Genomic DNA, 19,535 nt, shown 5'->3' on the forward strand with positions numbered 1-19,535 from the left:
CAGGCACTGGCAAAGCCTCACAGTAGACAGCTACATCAGGGTCCTTTCAGCAAAATCTTGCTGGTGTATGCAATAGTGTCTGGGTTTGGTGGCTGATTATGGGATGGACCCCAGGGTGGGGCAGAGTCTGGATGGTCCATCCTTTCGTTTTAGCTCCAAACTTTGACTCTGCAACTCCTTCCATGGATATTTTATTCCCTATTCTAGGGAGGAATGAAGTATCCACTAGTTGGTCTTCCTTCTTGATTTTCTTGTGTTTTGGAAGTGGTATCTTGGGTATTCTAGGTTTCTGGGCTAATATCCACTTATCAGTGAGTGCATTCTTGATAGTGACTTCTCTTGTGATTGGGTTACCTCACTTAGGATGATATCCTCCAGATACATCCATTTTCCCATGAATTTCATAAATTCATTATTTTTAATAGCTGAGTAGTACTCCATTGTGTAAATATACCATATTTTTTTAATATCTTTTCCTCTGTTGTTTGTCTTATAATGTGCAAATATAGCTTCAGTTACATATGCAACCCAAAAGAGACATCAATTCAATTTTTGGAAATATTCTAACAACCTGTGGATAAAAATATTCCTCTTTCCTTTATGCTCCTAGAAGTACTCCCCTAACTCTTAGAATGGATCAGGATGCTATTATCTCTATCTGTCAAAGGAAGATGATTTTTTTTTGAACATTGTGGAAGAATATAGGATCAATGGAAATATCAGCAGACATGTTATTGCTAGGCAATATCATTAGAGAAAACATTGAGAGTTATTCCAAAACCAGATAATTATGGCAATGTAATCCAATATTTGTTGATTATGAAACATCTATACGTCTTTCAGAATTTATGAAACATGAGCATTGGAAGATGATTTCACCCTGATCATTTCAAGAGAATTTTGGTCTGGTCTAAACAATATTGTGTAACATTTAGAGACAAAGATGCATCCCAGCATCCCTGCACTGGAAGCCAAAGTGGAGAAGATCTCCACAGCCACCATGATCTTGCCTTTGGTGCTATGGTAAACAGGGATGAAAGTAACCCAGACACTGCAGAACACCAGCATACTGAATGTTATAGATTTGGCTTCATTAAAGGCACCAGGAAGGTTTCTGGAAAAGAAAGCCAGAGTGAAGCTCCCAAAGGCCAGGATAGCCAAGTATCCCAGAACACAGTAAAATGCATTGACTGAACCCTTGTGGCATACAATGATGATGTGTCCATGCTCAGACTGTGCATCAATATCAACAGAAGGAGGAGAAGCTTCCAGCTAGACTGCACATACAATAACTTGGATGAGAGTACAAATGGGAATGATATAGTTAATTGCCCCTGAAACTAGAAAGTACTTCATCATTCTTTGGGAGGTTGTGATTTTGAATGCCAGAACTACAGTAATTGTTTTAGCCAAGACAGTGGAGAGAGAAACAGTGAATACAACTCCAAATGTGAGTTGTTGTAGAATGCAGGTGGCTGCATTTGGATGGCCAATGAAGAGCAAAGGGCAGAGGAAACAAAAGATGAGTGAGATAAGCAAGAGGTAGGTGAGAGTTCTGTTATTGGCCTTAAGAATTGGAGTATTGTGGTGCTTCACATTGACCCCAAGAACCACAGTTGTAAATGCAGAGAAGAACAAGGAGAGTAAGGAAAGTGCCATGCCCAATGGTTCTTTATAGCTGAGAAATACAACAGCTTTATGAATGCAGTGATTCTGTTCTGTGTTAGCATATTGGTCCTCTGGACACTGGATACAATTATCCACATCTAATGGAGAAATGAAGATATTGTTAGTGCAGCTTCAGCTATTTTACTGACAGGATATTTCATTTCAGCATATAGAAGGAGTGCTGCACTATGTAAGTTTGTTTGGTGTTGCAGGGTTTTCCCTGTCTAATCACATTAGGGCAGTGGGAGGCTTGTGATTAGACAGGAGAAGGGAGGCAGAGCAAGGAGTTGAGGAGACAGAGTGGGGTCTGAGGCAGAGAGAGGGAACCAGAATGGAGACTGAGGTGGTGTTATCAAGAGTTTAGAATTATTGTGTTAAAGCTTTGTCATTATCATTTGGATCTGAAATTATTGTATTGGAATTATATAATTGTGTTATTATTGATACATAATTCTGATTGACTAATTAAGCATTAAGAGTCTTGATTCCTCCTGGTAATTATATTTTGATATGGCTAACCAGGGATGTGTGGGGCATTGCCTGAAAGAGAGAGGAACTTAGGGGCCCCTGTCCAAATTAGCCTGGTGGGAGGCATGTATACTAGCAGGACTGGCAAGTCTGCAGGCTGAGACAGAGCCAGTGAGATCACCTGGCACAGGGGCTAGCTCTAGATATTTCCCAAACCAGTTTTTTTAGAATGCATTAAAAGTCACTGTTACATGAAATAACATTTTCCCTTTTTTTAATGGTGATCATCATTAGGGAAATGAAAGCAACAAAGTTTTTTTTTGGTCTATTTTACTATATTGTTTTGATCATGTATCATGGATGTGTATATTTATGAATGTGTTTACATATAATAGTAACATAAAGTATCATTAACTTGAGAATGATTAGGTTTATATAGGGGAAGCATGAAGGTGAGAGTGAGATCTGAAATTTATACAAATATATTGATTTTTATAAATTCAAAAATAATTTAAAAATCATTCCAATTTTGTCCTCTTATGACTGTAGTAATATCACATTCATAAGCCTTTTTATAGAAAGGCAGCAATCCTATTTCTGAAGATAAAACGCTTTGTAGTTCCCACCATTGTGTGTGTAGGAAATCTAATTGCCATTGCACTGAGTCATTGAATGATTGCAACATGGGATAAATAATGTACTTCCACAGTTAGAAGTCTTTTATATGGAGCAATTCATTTGTGGAGAGCCGTTATTATTCTACTTGTTTAAGGGCTAAGAATTTAGCTTGGTTGTGAGCAAAATGTATTGCTTTTGGAGAATATTTGAGTTTGGTTGACTGTACCAATGTCATGTGTCTCCAAACAGCCTTGTTGAATTACTTATGTATATGTTCAATGTAGAACTGTATGCGTATCACAAAGCAACTGGTAGGAGTTGGTTACCTCCTACTAGTTGATGGGTTCTGGGGATAAACTTACACATAGTGGGGAAGGATTTAAGTTCTAAGCAATCTTACTAGCAATAAAGTCGTCTTATGATCTCACTTCCATTATATAGGTTGGCACAAAAGCCCAGAAAAACTACATGCCTGCCATTTGTATTTAATTCATTCTAACTAAATAGTTAGTTGACTAACATGGACTATGCTAGTGCCAATGCCATTTGAAATCTTTGGTTAATTCCTTTAAGGACAAAACAATATTAATGGGCATCATTTCTAAAAAAACACAGAGCTGGGAGTTCTCTACTGTATGTGTGTTTGGGGTCTCATATCAGCTAGTGTATGCTGCGTCTTTGGTGGTATAGTGTTTGATAGATCTCGGTGGTCCAGATCAATTGAGACTGCTGGTCCTCATACAGGATCACCCTTCTCCTCAGCTTCTTTCAGCCTTCCCTAATTCAATATCAGGGGTCAGCTGCTTCTGTACATTGGTTGGGTACAAACATCTCTATCTCACTCTTTCAGCTGCTTGTTGGGTCTTTTGAAGGGCAGTCATGCTAGGTCCCTTTTTGTGAGTGCTCTATAGTCTCAGTAATAGTGTCAGCACTTTGGACCTCCCCTTGTGCTGGATTAGACTTTGGTCCTGTCACTGGACATTCTTTTCCTCAGGCTCACTCCATTTCCATCCCTGTAATTCTTTCAGACAGGAACAAATATGTGTCAGAGATGTGACTGTGAGATGGCAATCCCATCCCTCACTTGATGTCCAGTCTTCTTGCTGGAGGTGGCTTCTATAAGGTCCCTCTCCCTACTGTCGGGCATTTCATCTAAGCTCCCTCCCTTTGAGTCCAGAAACTCTTTCAGATCTCTGGTGCGTTCTGGAAGGTCCCCACAACCTCCTATTTCCAGAAGTTGCCTGTTTCTGTTCCTTCTTCTGGCCCTTGGGCTTGAGTCCTTTTCTCTAAATAGCAAGAGACTGGATGCCCCAGGGAGTTTAGAGATCATGTGGGGTGGGGGTCGGGGGTGGGCACATCCAAGTAAAATTGGGGTAGGGAGGAGGTATGGGATGTAGAACAGTCAGAGGTGGATCAGGGGTGCAGGAACAAAGCATGGAGTGTAAAAAATGAATTAATTTAAAAAATAATAGGTATGAAAGTAAAACAAATCCTTTAATAAATACTCGAAACAAACAAACAAACAAAAAACAATATTAATGTGTTCTATTGTGGAAAATTTTAAATGGGCACAATGTATGATAGTAATGATTAGAGGACCCCTCACATTTTCATATCATGTGTCAAGAGTAAGCCTCAGTTTTCTAAATTTCAAAGAACATTGAACTTTTGAAAAAAATAATGTTCCTTATGCAAAACATCCCTTAGGAATAAAATACTCATTTGAATATCTTATAATTTTACAAATTATTATTTTCCCTCTTCATTCATCTTCAGAGGACTTGGGTTTGTTTACACATAAGTGCGTGCATTATTGTGTCTTCCATGTGCATATGTATATGCAGGGTAAGCATGACCTTAGTTAAAACCATATACATCAAGTCAAAATAAGTAAATTCTTTAAAGATTAATGAATTGCATATACTTTGAGGGCATTAATTACTAGAAAAGATCTTGTGTAGCGTACATTTAAGTTTCCTTATCAAAACTATTATTTGAGAGTATGCCATCTATAATGAATTTTCTAGGTTTTCAAAGATGCAGGCCAATTTCTACTTTTTTTCTTAATAAGGACATACTAAATCACTGTTTTCATATAACACTTAGGACTAACTTAGGACAGAGATGTATTTTACTATTAAACTTTCATTTTTAACTACCTCAGCATTCCAATATGGGGCAAGATGACAATCCTTTTGAAGAACTTATTCCAGCAGGAAATACTCACTTGTCTCATTAGAAATTTCATTTTCAGGGCAGGGTTTGCAATGAAAACAGCATTCTGCCATTCCGTCCATCCCAAATTTTCTAGATCCAGGACCACAATCAGCACTGCACATAGAAGTTGGCATCTAATAAAGTGTAGACACATGCTGCTAAAAGAAGTTTGATTTTCCCCTTCCATAATTATATTATCTTAACATGTGATATTAATAAACTAATTTGTTTTTTTTTTTTTTTTTTGAGACAGGGTTTCTCTGTATAGTCCTGGCTGTCCTGGAACTCACTTTGTAGACCAGGCTGGCGTCGAACTCAGAAATTCACCTGCCCCTGCCTCCCAAGTGCTGGGATTAAAGGTGTGTACCACCACCGCTTGGCTCAATAAACTAATTTTATATAAACCAAAAAAGTTAGAAGATCTTAGTGCATTGTATGATGACACATATCAATATATGGAAAAAATGAGGAAAAGTTGAGTTGTTTCCTAGTTACTTGAAATTCAAGAATATAACCTGATTAAATCCTGTGTGAGAACACTATAGAAGTTTCAAGGTGGTTATTCTAGTTAATTTTTGTCACCCGAGCACATAATACAGTGTAAAGGCACAGCGAATCATAATTGAGAAATTATCTTCATCAGATTAGTCTGTCATCATATATGTGAGGCATATAGAAAAATGTTAATACAGTGTAAAGGCACAGCGAATCATAATTGAGAAATTTTCTTCATCAGATTAGTCTGTCATCATATATGTGAGGCATATAGAAAAATGTTAATTGAGGTGTGAGTAGCAAGCCAATTGGGAGCAGAGTTGTCTCTAGGCAGTGGTACATTAGAAATCATACAGAACAAGCCAGAAAGCAGAGTTCCTTGAGTGACTCTGTTTCAGTTGCATTATCCAGGGCCATGCCTTTTCTTCCCTTGAGTGTAACCTATGAGTCAAATCGACCTTTTCCTCTTCAATTTGCTTATAGTTACTGTTTAATAACAGCAAGTTGTAGCAAATTAGGAGTAAAGGACACACAAAACAGGGGAAATAAGGCCTCAAATATCATATAACCAAAATAACCTCAACAACATTAGGACAGCAAAACTTAACAAACTAAGAGGAAACATATCAACAGCAGCCTATGATGAGTCCTACTGCATTTGTGGTGAGCAGGTGCTGAGTTGTGTAGTGAGCAGGAAGATGGAGTCTTTCCTGAGGTAAAAAGACTTCAGAGCCTGCAAATTGTGTGAAAACCTTAGGATGACTTTGATTGCTTAAAGTTAATTTAAGTGTTTCTGTAATTAAAAAATCTTGGCGTTATAAGGAATCTCGAGATGGCTATCTACATACTGCATTGGAATTTTTCTAATATCTGCATGCTGAATTTGAATCCTTCATTTTTGTTAGGTTCTGATTGCTATCCCAGAGTCTATTATATATAGATTCATTTTATGTTATCCAGACATATGTTTAACTACAACTCTTTCTTTTTTTCATTTTGTTGAAAAGAGGTTCTTCTTTGCAGTATTAGTAGACCTTAACTTCCTTTATAGATCAGGGCACAAGATTTTCCTTCTTTTACTATATTTATTTTTTATTCATTTTACCACTAACTAAGAATTTAAAGACTATTTTTTTTTCCAATTTATTTTTTTTTAATTAGGTATTTTCTTCATTTACATTTCAAATGCTATCCCCAAAGTCCCCCAGACCCCCCTCCTACTCCCCTACCCACCCACTCCCACTTCTTGGTCCTGGCATTCCCCTGGTTCTTTTTTTTTTTTTTTAATATTTTTATTACATATTTTCCTCAATTACGTTTCCAATGCTATCCCAAAAGTCCCCCATAGCGCCCCCCCACTTCCCTATCCACCCATTCCCATTCTTTTGGCCCTGGCATTCCCCTATATTGGGGCATATAAAGTTTGCAAGTCCAATGGGCCTCTCTTTCCATTGATGGCTGACTAGGCCATCTTTTGATACATATGCAGCTAGAGACAAGAGCTCCGGGGTTCTAGTTAGTACATCATGTTGTTCCAACAATAGGGTTGCAGATCCCTTTAGCTCCTTGGGTACTTACTCTAGCTTCTCCATTGGGAGCCCTGTGATACATCCAATAGCTGACTGTGAACATCCACTCCTGTGTTTGCTAGGCCCCAGCATCGTCTCACAAGAGACAGCTATATTTGGGTCCTTTCAGCAAAATCTTGCTAGTGTATGCAATGGTGTCAGCGTTTAGAAGTTGATTATGGGATGGATCCCTGGGTACGGCAGTCTCTAAATGGTCCATCCTTTCATCACCGCTACGAACTTTGTCTCTGTAACTCCTTCCCTGGGTGTTTTGTTCCCAATTCTGAGAAGGTGCACAGTGTCCACACTTTGGTCTTCATTCTTCTTGAGTTTCATGCGTTTAGCAAATTGTATCTTAAATCTTGGGTATCCTTTATGATGAGTTTTGAAAATGCATTTCCTTGTCCACATCCTGCTCTTCATTTAAGGCATTTCAGCCCAGGTTTGAGTAGAGTCAATGCAAAAGTCTGATGACCACAAATGCAGAGAGATACTCCTGAATCATAATTCAAAATGTACGTGAAAGACACATGCCACTACAAATATTGTTCTCACTTCTCATTTTAATTGAACTTCTTTGATTCTCCTGTCCATGTAGTACAATATCATCAATAGGTTTGACATAGAAATCTTCATTATTGCAACATGTATTCTCCTAGACTGACAGACTTTAGTATATTCTTTTTTAAATTTTGAAATGATGGTAGACTGCATTGAGTTTTTCTGATTGTTTTTGGATAAAATATAGTTCTATCCTTTAGTTTAATTGTGTGATGTTTACATGTAACTGATATTCATTTGATGAACCATATTTGCATTCATGGAATGAAGTTGTTTGGGTACAAGGAATGATTTTTACTCGTGTTGTTGACACCTGTTGGTAGATGTTTGGTCAAGAATTATTTCAGGCATGTCCATAATGATCAATATGGTAGTAATCTAATTATATCTCTTCTGTTCTACTTCATTATTTTGTTGCCACCGCATTTTATCAGATGTGTTCTCTTAATGTATATAAGAGAGGGTTTTTTTTTTTTTTTTTAACTCCCAGGCATGCCACAAATTGTTGTCTATTTATTTGTTGTTATTCATTTTACTTGTTTACATTTCAAATATTATGCTGTCCCATTCTTCTCTCTACAAACTCCACTCCACATCCCCTTCCCCTTTCTCTCTAAAAGCGTACTCCTCTATCCACCCTTCAATTCCTGTCTCACCTTTCTATCACCTCTCTTCTCTGAGGCTTCAAGCCTCTACAAGATGAAGTAATCAAAACATCAATGTTTAATAAATCAATCATTCCCTCAGTGGCCATTTTGATGTGAGTATAACACCTGTGATGTTATATTTAGCCATGGTGATGTTTAGGTCATTACTACTACCAAGGTCCATATCTGGGCCTGTAGGTCTATGGCACACAAAGTATTTGTTGATATCTGTGTTTGTGTTCTTAGCAATGTCTCTACAGATATATGTGGTTTCTGCTGCCACAATGTTCATGTGTAGGCCAGAGGTACTGCAGGAAATGTGATTTTTATTGATGTCTATGACCTGTGAAACTGCCAAAGGCCAGGTGAATGCCCTAAGACTGGGTTGTCACCTTAAGTCATGCTGTGGTTCATGGGTTCGACTGTCATATGGAGCCATATTGATCTGAGTGCAATTCACTGTCACAAGAGACAAGGGGGATGTCAGGAACCGCACTGTTCCTGATGGCTATTTCTGGGTCCATGGTCCTACTGCATCACTGTCTATGTTGATTTCCATAGCACATGTTACAACTAAAAATTTGGAAATTTTCATGATCTGGACTGCAGCATGAAACCAAGTAAATATACCTGGGCTGTGCTGACTCAGAAGGCCTTGTCTGTGTCTGTAGCTCTACTGAACTTAGGTCACATGTTTTTCTCTCTGATAACAGTAGAACCCTGGTAGATACTCATTATCTTTGCTCTTGGTGCTTTTAAAGTGCCACGAACCTACTTTTGCAGTGATTGGAATGATTGTACATTCATAGATGCTAAGGAGGTACAGGAAAGACTTATGTAACAATTCCTTCTGGCATCCCCACCCCTACCCTTCCCCCACCATCCAAGAAAGAGAATCAGCTTAAACAGGGAGAAAAAAAAAACCTCTTAAAATATATGATAAAAAATTTGATGTTAGCTGTCCTCAACTGAAAGCTTCTGGAGTTTCTTTGGGAGGGAACAACTAAGTTCATTTTATAGGGCAGGAACTGAAAGGATTGCCATGCTCCAGTGAGTATGTACACAGCAGAACGTGGACTCTTTCATTTTAATTTTTTTGAAGGTTGTTGTCATGGAGAAGCATGACATCTAAGAAGTGGGAACTGAGTATGATCAGGCTGCATTATGTGAAATTCCAAAAGAATCAATAAAAAAAATATTGTGCTAAAATTAAACCAAACTCATTGTCTGTGATATTTGATTAGAGATGACCACTGTACTGGGTATTTTTGTGTCAACTTGACACAGCTGGAATTATCACAGAGAAAGGAGCTTCAGTTGAGGAAATGCCTCCATGAGATCCAACCTTAAAGCATTTTCTCAATTAGTGATCAAGGGAAAAGGCCCCATGTGGGTGGGACCATCCCTGGGCTGGTAGTCTTGGGTTCTATAAGAGAGCAGGCTGAGCAAGCCAGGGGAGGCAAGCCAGTAAAGAACATACCTCCATGGCCTCTGCATCAGCTCCTGCTTCCTGACCTGCTTGAGTTCCAGTCCTGACTTCCTTTGGTGATGAACAGCAGTATGGAAGTGTAAGCCGAATAAACCCTTTTCTCCCCAACTTGCTTCTTGGTCATGATGTTTGTGCAGGAATAGAAACCCTGACTAAGACAAATTGGTACCAGCAGAGTGGGGTATTCCTGTGACAATCTGACCATGTTTTGGGGAGGACTGTGGAAGGACTTTGGAACTTTGGGTTTGATGATCCATTCGTTGTTAAGAGCTCTGTCAGATGTTGTGTAGGAGCTTGGAAGATAATGTTGAGAACAGTGCAGAAGATGGAGGTCTGGTTTGTAAAATTTCAGAGGGAAAATTAAAGACTCTTTTCAGGGCTATTGCTGTTTTGATTGTGAAGATTTTGTAGTTCTGGTTAGCTGGGGCTGAAGAATCAGCTGTGATTAACAAGATACCAGAACTACTAAAGCAAAAACTTTGCATTACTGGGACTATTGATGCTGGTTAGCTGGAGCTAAGAAATTAGCAGTGATTAAGAAGAGACCAGCATCGTTGATATGACATCTTCTGGGAAGTGTTTTCTGACAGCACAAAGAGGCTGTGTTCCAGAAATAGGCAAGGTTGTACTCCTTCTGCAGCGGGACTTGGTAATGTGTAAGGGTCACCCAGGTGGTACTGGTTTTGAAAGCATGAAGGGGTCATGCAGAGCAGCTGAGGTTTGGCACTGTGAGAGGTCATGGAAGGCCATTGGTGAAGGTGCAGCCTCAGTTGTAATTGAAGGCCCAGGACTGAAGGGGTCATGCAGTGTTTTGGAGATGCCAGTACCATAAGATGACCACCAAGAGCAGCAGCAGCAGTGGAGTACAGGCATCTGGAGCCCAGAAGATGACATGTGTGCTACAAAGGGCATGGCTGGAGAAGTGATCCAAGCCCTTGGAGGAGCCCAGAAGATCGTGAGTTGGATCCCAGACATTGGACGGTTGGAGATTGATTTTTGCTTTGATTGTGACTGTGCCCTGATATTTTCCCTCTTGAAGGAAGAAACTGTTTTAGTGGAGCCCAGAGTTAAGAGACTTTTAATTGTTAAAAGACTTTGGATTTTAAAAGAGATGGATATTTTAAAGAGATTGAAATTTTAAGAATATGTAAAGACTGTGGGACTTTTAAAGTTATTTAGATTTTGGGGATGAATAAGAATGTAAGGGTTGAGGCTTACTAGTGATGTGTTTGTGTGTCAAGTTGACAAGGGGTCAATTGTACTGGGTATTTTTGTGTCAACTTGACACAGCTGGAATTATCACAGAGAAAGGAGCTTCAGTTGAGGAAATGCCTCCATGAGATCCAACCTTAAAGCATTTTCTCAATTAGTGATCAAGGGAAAAGGCCCCATGTGGGTGGGACCATCCCTGAGCTGGTAGTCTTGGGTTCTATAAGAGAGCAGGCTGAGCAAGCCAGGGGAGGCAAGCCAGTAAAGAACATCCCTCCATGGCCTCTGCATCAGCTCCTGCTTCCTGACCTGCTTGAGTTCCAGTCCTGACTTCCTTGGGTGATGAACAGCAGTATGGAAGTGTAAGCCGAATAAACCCTTTTCTCCCCAACTTGCTTCTTGGTCATGATGTTTGTGCAGGAATAGAAACCCTGACTAAGACAACCACTAACATTTACTTATCACTAAAATTACTTGTTCACTATTGTTCAGTAGTTCGACACATTTTTAGTAGTTGTTCTTTCAAGAATTTAAATGTTTTTTATATATTATTTTGACCTCTTGTGCTCATTGAACTTTTATACATGATGGAGTTCTTTTAAAGTCCATCTTAGTGCTCATTTATCAGTTATGACTTATTGTAATTGTGTTCATCATGAAAGTTTTTATTTTTCCTGGTATTATAAGGAATAAACTCACTGGATATCACAACTGGATTGGCAATTATATCTCTTAATTTTTGAAAGACATAATAATTTTTATCCTTCTCATTTAAGAATGTAAATTGTGTGCTAAAAATCCCTAAACCTAAAAAAAGGTAAGTAAAAAAAGATGGCATAAGATAAAATAGATATATTCCCCTGACAATGGGAAATAGAATTGACATCATGGGTGAATAGTGTTTTGCAATGAAAGGAGTGGAGTGGGGATGAGAAGAGAAGGGCATGACAGGGTGAGTGTAGACTACGGCACAGAATATTTTGTGAGATTATTAATATGGGGTGGCATGTGTGATTCAAGTTAGAAAGCTAAGGAAATAGAAACTCTTAGAAATAAATGAGGATGACTTTAGCTAATTCTCCTAGCAAAGGCGGATAGGGATCCTGTAATGTCCATCTCCAAGAAGCAGGCAAGTTTTCCAGGGTGAGGATTTCGACAATATACAATCCACAAAACCTTTGACCTACACTTTATCATGTCTAAAGATGTGTGGGAGTAAAGAAGGAGCAGAGGAAATTGGATAGATAACCAATGACTGGTCCAGCTTGAGAGACATTCCATAGGAGAAAGCTTACTCCTGATGCTGGCAATAATACTCAGTTATACTTGAAGGCAAGAGCCTAAAATGTCCTTGATGAGAGAGGCATCACTCAGCAACTGAATTATGCAGATGCAGAGATACACACCCAAACAATAGTTTGAGCCTACAGAATCCTGAACAAGAGGGGAAGAAGGGAAAGAAAGATCATGGGAGCAAGAGAGATAAAGGAAACCACAAGAAAGCCTACATAATCAATTAACCTGCCATAAGGGCTCACAGAGACTGAGCCTACCACCATGAATAATGCATAGAACTTACCTAGGCATTCTAAACCTGTAAAAAAAATTTTATTAGGTATTTTCTTCATTTACATTTCAAATGCTATCATAAAAATCCCCTATTTACCCCCTCCCCTCCCCCCGCTCCCCTACCTACTCACTCCCACTTCTTGGTCCTGGTGTTCCCCTGTACTGGAGCATATAAAGTTTTTTAACCATTGTGCAGTGTGGTCTTTTCAAGGGATTCCTAAGAGCAGTACCAAGATCTGTATCTTACTTTGCTGCCTTTCTTTAAGATTCTTTACCCCTATTGGTTTGTTTCTCCTGACCCCAATAAGAGAACATGAATCTGTGCCTAATTGTTGTGCAATGATATGCCAAAGCATGTTGCTATGGGGGAGGCAATCCCCTTTTCTAAAGAAAGAAGTAGTAGTGGATGGGAGGAAGGAGAAGGATAGGAGAAGGAATAGGAGTAGAAGAGGGCGTGTAAATGGTTATCAGTATGTAAAGGAAATGAATGAATGAATGAATGAATGAATGAGCAAGCTACATTTAAAAATGATTGAAGCTTGTGGAACCTGCTCCTTTTTCCACAGTAAATTTTAAGTAAAGTTTGTCAAGGACTATCTTATTTCAAAAGCTGAGTAGTTGCTATTTCAAACTTTGCTATTTATGTTTCTACTCGACAGATGTCTATTTTTCCTACATTATTTTGGATATGTACAGGTGCAATAGAATGGATATACAATAGATACTTAGAGTGGCTTCTTCTCTGTCTTGTTCCCATTGGTTTAATTTGATCTTTTAATCATACTTCCTTGTTAACCTATGAGTTTTATTTTTCTTGTTTTATCCTTGTCATAGTTTGAATTTTCTATTTCTTAAGGCTTTTTCTTCAATCCTCAATTTGGAGCATGCCTTATGTGAGAATATTGATTGACATATATACATATTGATCAATATATATACATATATATATTTGCTTGAAATTCCTTCATTATTTTATAATTTAGTGAAATCCTTTGCCATTTTCATACTCAATGTCTCAGTGGTTAAAGATTTCACAGTTTCATTGTATTCACCCATCGGTGATTACTGTCCTTCCTTTATTTTATTTTTTTTACATTCTTATAATCATTCTTTGATTCCTTGTTTAGTATATCATTGAACATACTTCCACTTAAATCTATGATTCTGTTTTGAATATTTCCTTGATGTCCTCACATTTTTATTCATTAGATTCCACATTGAGATTATATATATATATACATATATATGTATATATATATATATAACACTGAGGTTTATATAGAAAATAAATGAGATTTCAATTCTATCCTCTAAATTGATACTCAGTTATATCACTTCATTTTCAGCTCCTATGTTCTTTTCCCTAAGAATGGAATTCTTAATCACATTGAGGAAGAATAGTAACTTTAAATTTCATATTATCAGAGCAACAGGAGATATTCAAATGAAATTAGCAGTTTGAATATGACACATTAAAACTAATCACATGAGATTCATACCTATGTTATAAATAGCATGTACATGAGATATTATTTTTCAAATTTTCTCAAATATTAATTTTTATTACTATCAATTTCTCCTCACATACAGCATGCAACTTGCACAGACTTCTTTTTTTGGATCAGCTATGCAAAAATGGATGGGGCCAGACAACTTTCTTTAGTGAGCATTGTGTCTTACAAGGTATGCTTCAGGGCTGTAGACATGGCTAAATTCTCAAAAACAATTGTTACTCAGGAGTAGGAGCCATGTTTAATTTCCAGCACCCACTGTGTGGGAAGAAGCTCTTGCAAATGCTCAGAGGTTTGAATGATTCTTCTGCTTTCCATATATACTTTTCATGCAGGTGTTTCACAGATATACATACAGACAAAACAACCATACCAACATAGAAAAGAAACAGAAAAAGACAAGGTATATTTCTTATGGGTATCTAAATTTGCTATATTTTTTTTGTTTTGGTTCTTTGAGACAGGGTTTCTCTGTGTAGCCCTGGCTGTCCTGGAACTCACTTTGTAGACTAGGCTGGCCTCAAACTCAGAAATCCGCCTGCCTCTGCTTTTTGAGTGCTGGGATTAAAGGCGTGCGCCACCACACCCGGCTTGTCATAAAATATTAATGCATGGTTAGGTAATAGTGTAGGAAATTTAGAACTAGTTGTTAATCAGGCTTGAAAATAATATAATAAAAATTGGCGACCTAATTATGATGCATTTACTCTATCTTTGCAAAGAACCAAGGTCTTTAAACATCCATTGAAAGGGTTTATCATAAGATTGGAACTTACTCTGTCATAGTAATAATTGGACTAGTAGCATATTGCTCACTATACTGGAAATAATATAAACTGTTTTCTAAAACAGTTAATTTAATATTAAAGACATGAAACAGTTTCTGATATGATACTATGGTGTATTCACGTTGGAAATCCTCAATGAATTACTAAAAAGTGACATAAAACATGAAAAAATAAACATAGTATAGGATGGTACAAATTAGTCTTGCACATGGCAATTAATTTCACTCCACCAGATTCAAGGATGTTTGGAAGCACACATTTGAAAGTTCCATTTAAATTAGTACAATTAGGATGAACCCACCTGTGAACTTCCTTTTGCCCACTTTAGCATATCTTCAGATAAATGTACCTGTTGACCATTTGGAAAATAGGGACTAAACATCCCTATTTTAACTCTAAGTCCGAGGCCCTGTGGGAAATTCCAAATGTAAAAAATGTCATACTCTTCCTGTAGTTTGTCTCTTTGGTTCATATTCACTCTGTCTCCAACAGGATTAATGAAGTGGTTCTTTCTCAGAGAGGAATACAGCTGAAAGACAGTCAGAATAATATAGAGTATAGTCTCTTCCTTAAAGTAAGAAAACAAATTCTTACTTCATCTTAAAGGCAACTTTATTGGCAATATGCTGGTGAAAATTTTAATGAAATTCAAGGGCTGAACAAAATTATAATGTTGCTATTATTTTAGTTCTCTAAGAAATTATCAATCAAGCACAAACATACATGTAGACAACAATATTTGCAATATGAAATATAGAGACACATGAAACAGAGAGACTTGCATCCATATAGAGATACACACATAGCACAAGCACACACTTATTTACACAAACAAACATATACTTGTTCAAACACACATATAGAAACACACATACACACAGACACAGAATATGCATCAAAAACATCAAACAGACACGGGTCCACACAAAACATATACTCAGTTACACACACGCACAAAACCCATGAACCGAATAATATTCATAGGTTCACATAGACATGTATTGATATACACACAGAGTGACATTGACACATAGAAATATTTATGATTTCATACACAGACAAACAGACAAAAAATGAAAGAACATACAGAAAAACAGAAAACCCAGGCACATGCAGACATATGCATTGATAATTATACACAGGAATATACATTCTGACAAAATCCACCATACAGAAAGAAAAGGAACCAGACAAATTTATGCTACCTGCCATAGACAGATAGGCAGATTGGCAAAAAATGTCTATAAATAACCCATCTCTCTCTGTCTTTCTCTGTCACTCTGTCTATATATATGTATACATCTATCTCTATATTTGTCTAGTAGTAGACACAGATATAGATATACACATAGATAAACAGAAACAGAGAAACATACAAATAAGCAGTGGGAAACATACATTCACTCACATCACCACACGCAAATGAAGTGAGCTGAATTCTAACACGATTTTCTCTATAATTACTCTCAGAGGACCAAGTAGTACCACTAGCCTAGAGTAGGAACAGTATGAGTTTGGATGTGTAGTTAAAAGAATACCCTACAATGATTACAATATACTTGAGAACTTGTGAACTATGATTCATCATTGAGTGGACTCATGAGGATGGGCTCAGTATGTTTTCAGTATTAGAACATGTATGATGATATTCAGGTAATTTTAACAAAATCACAGGTATACATGGACAGATTATGCCTTATAGTCTGTTCCCTTAACATTAGATTTTAATACTAATATCAAGATTTACTTGCTCAATGAAAATTCTTTGTATTTTTGAAAACATTTTCTAGCACACTTGGTTTGGGCATTTATACTCTCTTAAAACTATATGATTAATAATTCTAAACATCATCTAACAGTAGAAACATTACCTTCTTGCAGCTATAATTGCGTTCTTTCCCATTGTCCTTGGGCAGATTACCAAACGTTTGAAAAGTCATCTGATGGAGTGCATGGGCAAAAGAATACACAGCATTGTATATGTAATAATTCTTTTCAATAAAAGCCATGTCAAAAGTATGTACCATTAACCATTCAAATGAGTGATTGGATGAGCAGTTCTTCAGTGTCTTACATTTAGAGGCTGAGACCTCACAGTTAAAGTGCATCCATTCCAGCTTTATCAGATACTCATCTGAGCATTTGACAGAGTTCAATGTCTGGACAAAATGTTTAAACCCAGAAATCTCACTATGGTGTCATTCAAAGGCAAAAGTCCCATATTTGTTACCAAATGTAAAGTCTTTCATACTAGCACTGACATCCCACTGTGAGGTGGTGATCCATAGTCTCTGTATACCTAGGGATTCCCACATTCTAAAGTTCACAGCTAAGGTACTGTCTGTGTCACCATAAATGATGACAACATTTGTGGATGATGTCATGATTTGGTTGTAATACACTTCAGCTCTTGACATGTATAAATTCATGCTCATTGGAATCAAGTTGACAAAGGCAAAGCAGACTGTATATTTTTCCATCTCTCTTCTCAAATAGGAGAGAAATTGGATACCTTGATCACTGTCTGAGATGACCAACCCTACCCAGTTCCAACTAAATGAATTATGAAGGATACCAGGGCAAGGGCTAGAGTTGTATGATCAGAGGCCATCTGATGTAGATAGGGAAATTTTTCATGATCACTCAGGACAGGATGAAAAGTTCCATAAGTAATATGAAGGAACTAGAAAACAGGAAGCAGCAGGAGGTACAATGAATTCTTAGAACATGTAAATACATTTTTTCTGCACAGTTCTAAAAATCTTAGCTAGCTATTATTTTCTCCCTCATATATAATCCATATAAAGTAATGTGGAAGCCCCATCAGGTCTGTGAATAATACCCTTGAACTACTTATATTTGCCCAGGCCCAGTAAGGTCATGCTGGCACTAGAGATATATGATTTCATGACTGAATTCTCACCCTGCCTCAATAAACACACACTCTCTCTCTCTCTCACACACACACACACACACACACACACACACACACACACGAGAGAGAGAGAGAGAGAGAGAGAGAGAGAGAGAGAGAGAGAGAGAGAGAGATTGAGAGAAACCACATAATCACACACACATAAAAATTTACCTGGTCAGACCTGAAGTTACTTAGGATTGTATGAAGTGTCACAGTTGTTGCCCAATTCATGTTTGTAAGGGCCAGTATACATTTGGTTAATTCTTCACACAAATGATTAGGGAGATTATCAGAATTTTGTAAACCAATAGGAATGAGACTCAATTCAGATTCCCACTCACAACTGTCTGCTGAGAATATAAATATTAGAGACATATTTGGCAAAATATCAGGGTTCCTGTTGATTTCATATATGGAAAAAGCCAAAGCCAGAGCATACTTGTGGTTTTCAGTATGAGTTCTGTAAAAGGTTATAGTGTTTATAATTGACAGCAATTTATAGATATAATTTGCAGTTAATAAATGGATAAATCTGCACTGGATTGCATTGTCCCCACCCCATGTAGAATGAAATGATCTGTGTAATGTGGTTGAGATGACAAAGAAGCTGGAAGTTCATGAAACCTTGAAATGTTAATGAAAGGTCACCTTTCATAAATGAGATGTCACCACTATTAGTAATAACATCACTTTTCAAAGAACACATACAGAACCCTTAGAGTCCATCCATTGCTTCCTTGTTCTAAGGAGAGAATAAAGAACTGGACTTTGTAAGTCGTTAAAACCAGTAATTTGTATAGATCAAAATGTAAACTTGAGAGTGGACAAATATCTTCATTTTTTTTTAATGAAGTATCTGTACATAAATCGGGACCACATGGATGGAATTTTAGAAAGTAAGTGAATATCTATATGAAAGTTCTGTATAACTAGGTATGTCATACATGGGGCTGATTTTCCAATATTAGTGGCCCAAGCACATGCACTGGAAACTACACTGTGATGGAAGGACTATCAGAAGTCTCTATATGGCAATTTGCCTAAACACCTAGGATAAAGTCATAGAAAATTTATGGTCATTCTATTGATAAGATACCATGGGATCCTGTGAAATGGAAATTGTCTAGGGAGATGTTTAAGTGACAGGTAAAGGTTTAAATTTGTTTTATTGCTAAGTTTCCATCCCTGTTAATGTAATACTATTGAAAAAATATTCTGTGTCAAATTAAGTGGTAAGATAGCATTAAGTCTCTAGTAATATTTCAAGTTCTTCCTTGTTTTGCAGGCTGAAAACATCATGCAAAAGTCTCATAGCTATGCTTTGCTCCTCATCCTCAGTAGTCTTGGGAAACATTCATGATGACTGTACATGGAAATCACAAAAGCACTTACTGTATATTCAAAATATGACTAAAATACTCTTTCTTTACAGGCTGTTGTATCGCAAGAATCAGGAAGATACATCCTGTACCATGGTTTCTACCCCTGTATTCATTCTACTTCATTTTCCAAAAGCATCTGGGAGAATTAAAACCAGCCACAAGAAGTGGAATGTTCAGGAACAAGAAGAGGAAAATCAAGGTGAGCATATTTTTCCTGTTCTGAGTCTGGGCAGTTTGATTGTGAAGTGCCAAACAGATCAGGAAATCAAACAGGTACCAATTGATCCCCATGTACTATTAACACTGTGTCCCAGGGAGATGCTACACATGCATTCATGTTTCCTTTTCCACAGGTGTTTCCTCACCCCTGGAAGAATCATTGATGCTCTCTCCTGAGGATCTTCACCTGATGTCCACTGTGCATGTGA

The 19,535-nt window shown here is 37.5% G+C and overlaps 1 protein-coding gene across 1 annotated transcript; it reads right to left on the reverse strand.

Annotated features, from left to right (window-relative positions):
• Positions 1–846: 846 nt before the first annotated feature.
• Positions 847–19,314, reverse strand: LOC110288200 (vomeronasal type-2 receptor 116-like). Its single transcript, XM_021154615.2, is given in 7 exon segments — positions 847–1,766; positions 4,982–5,105; positions 15,110–15,337; positions 16,680–17,365; positions 17,368–17,491; positions 17,897–18,185; positions 19,118–19,314. Coding segments are annotated over 7 exon segments (2,568 nt in total).
• Positions 19,315–19,535: the final 221 nt, after the last annotated feature.

This window comes from Mus caroli, unplaced genomic scaffold, assembly GCF_978045245.1.
Source record: "Mus caroli unplaced genomic scaffold, Mus_caroli_1 scaffold_18, whole genome shotgun sequence".
NCBI classification, from domain to species: domain Eukaryota; kingdom Metazoa; phylum Chordata; class Mammalia; order Rodentia; family Muridae; genus Mus; species Mus caroli.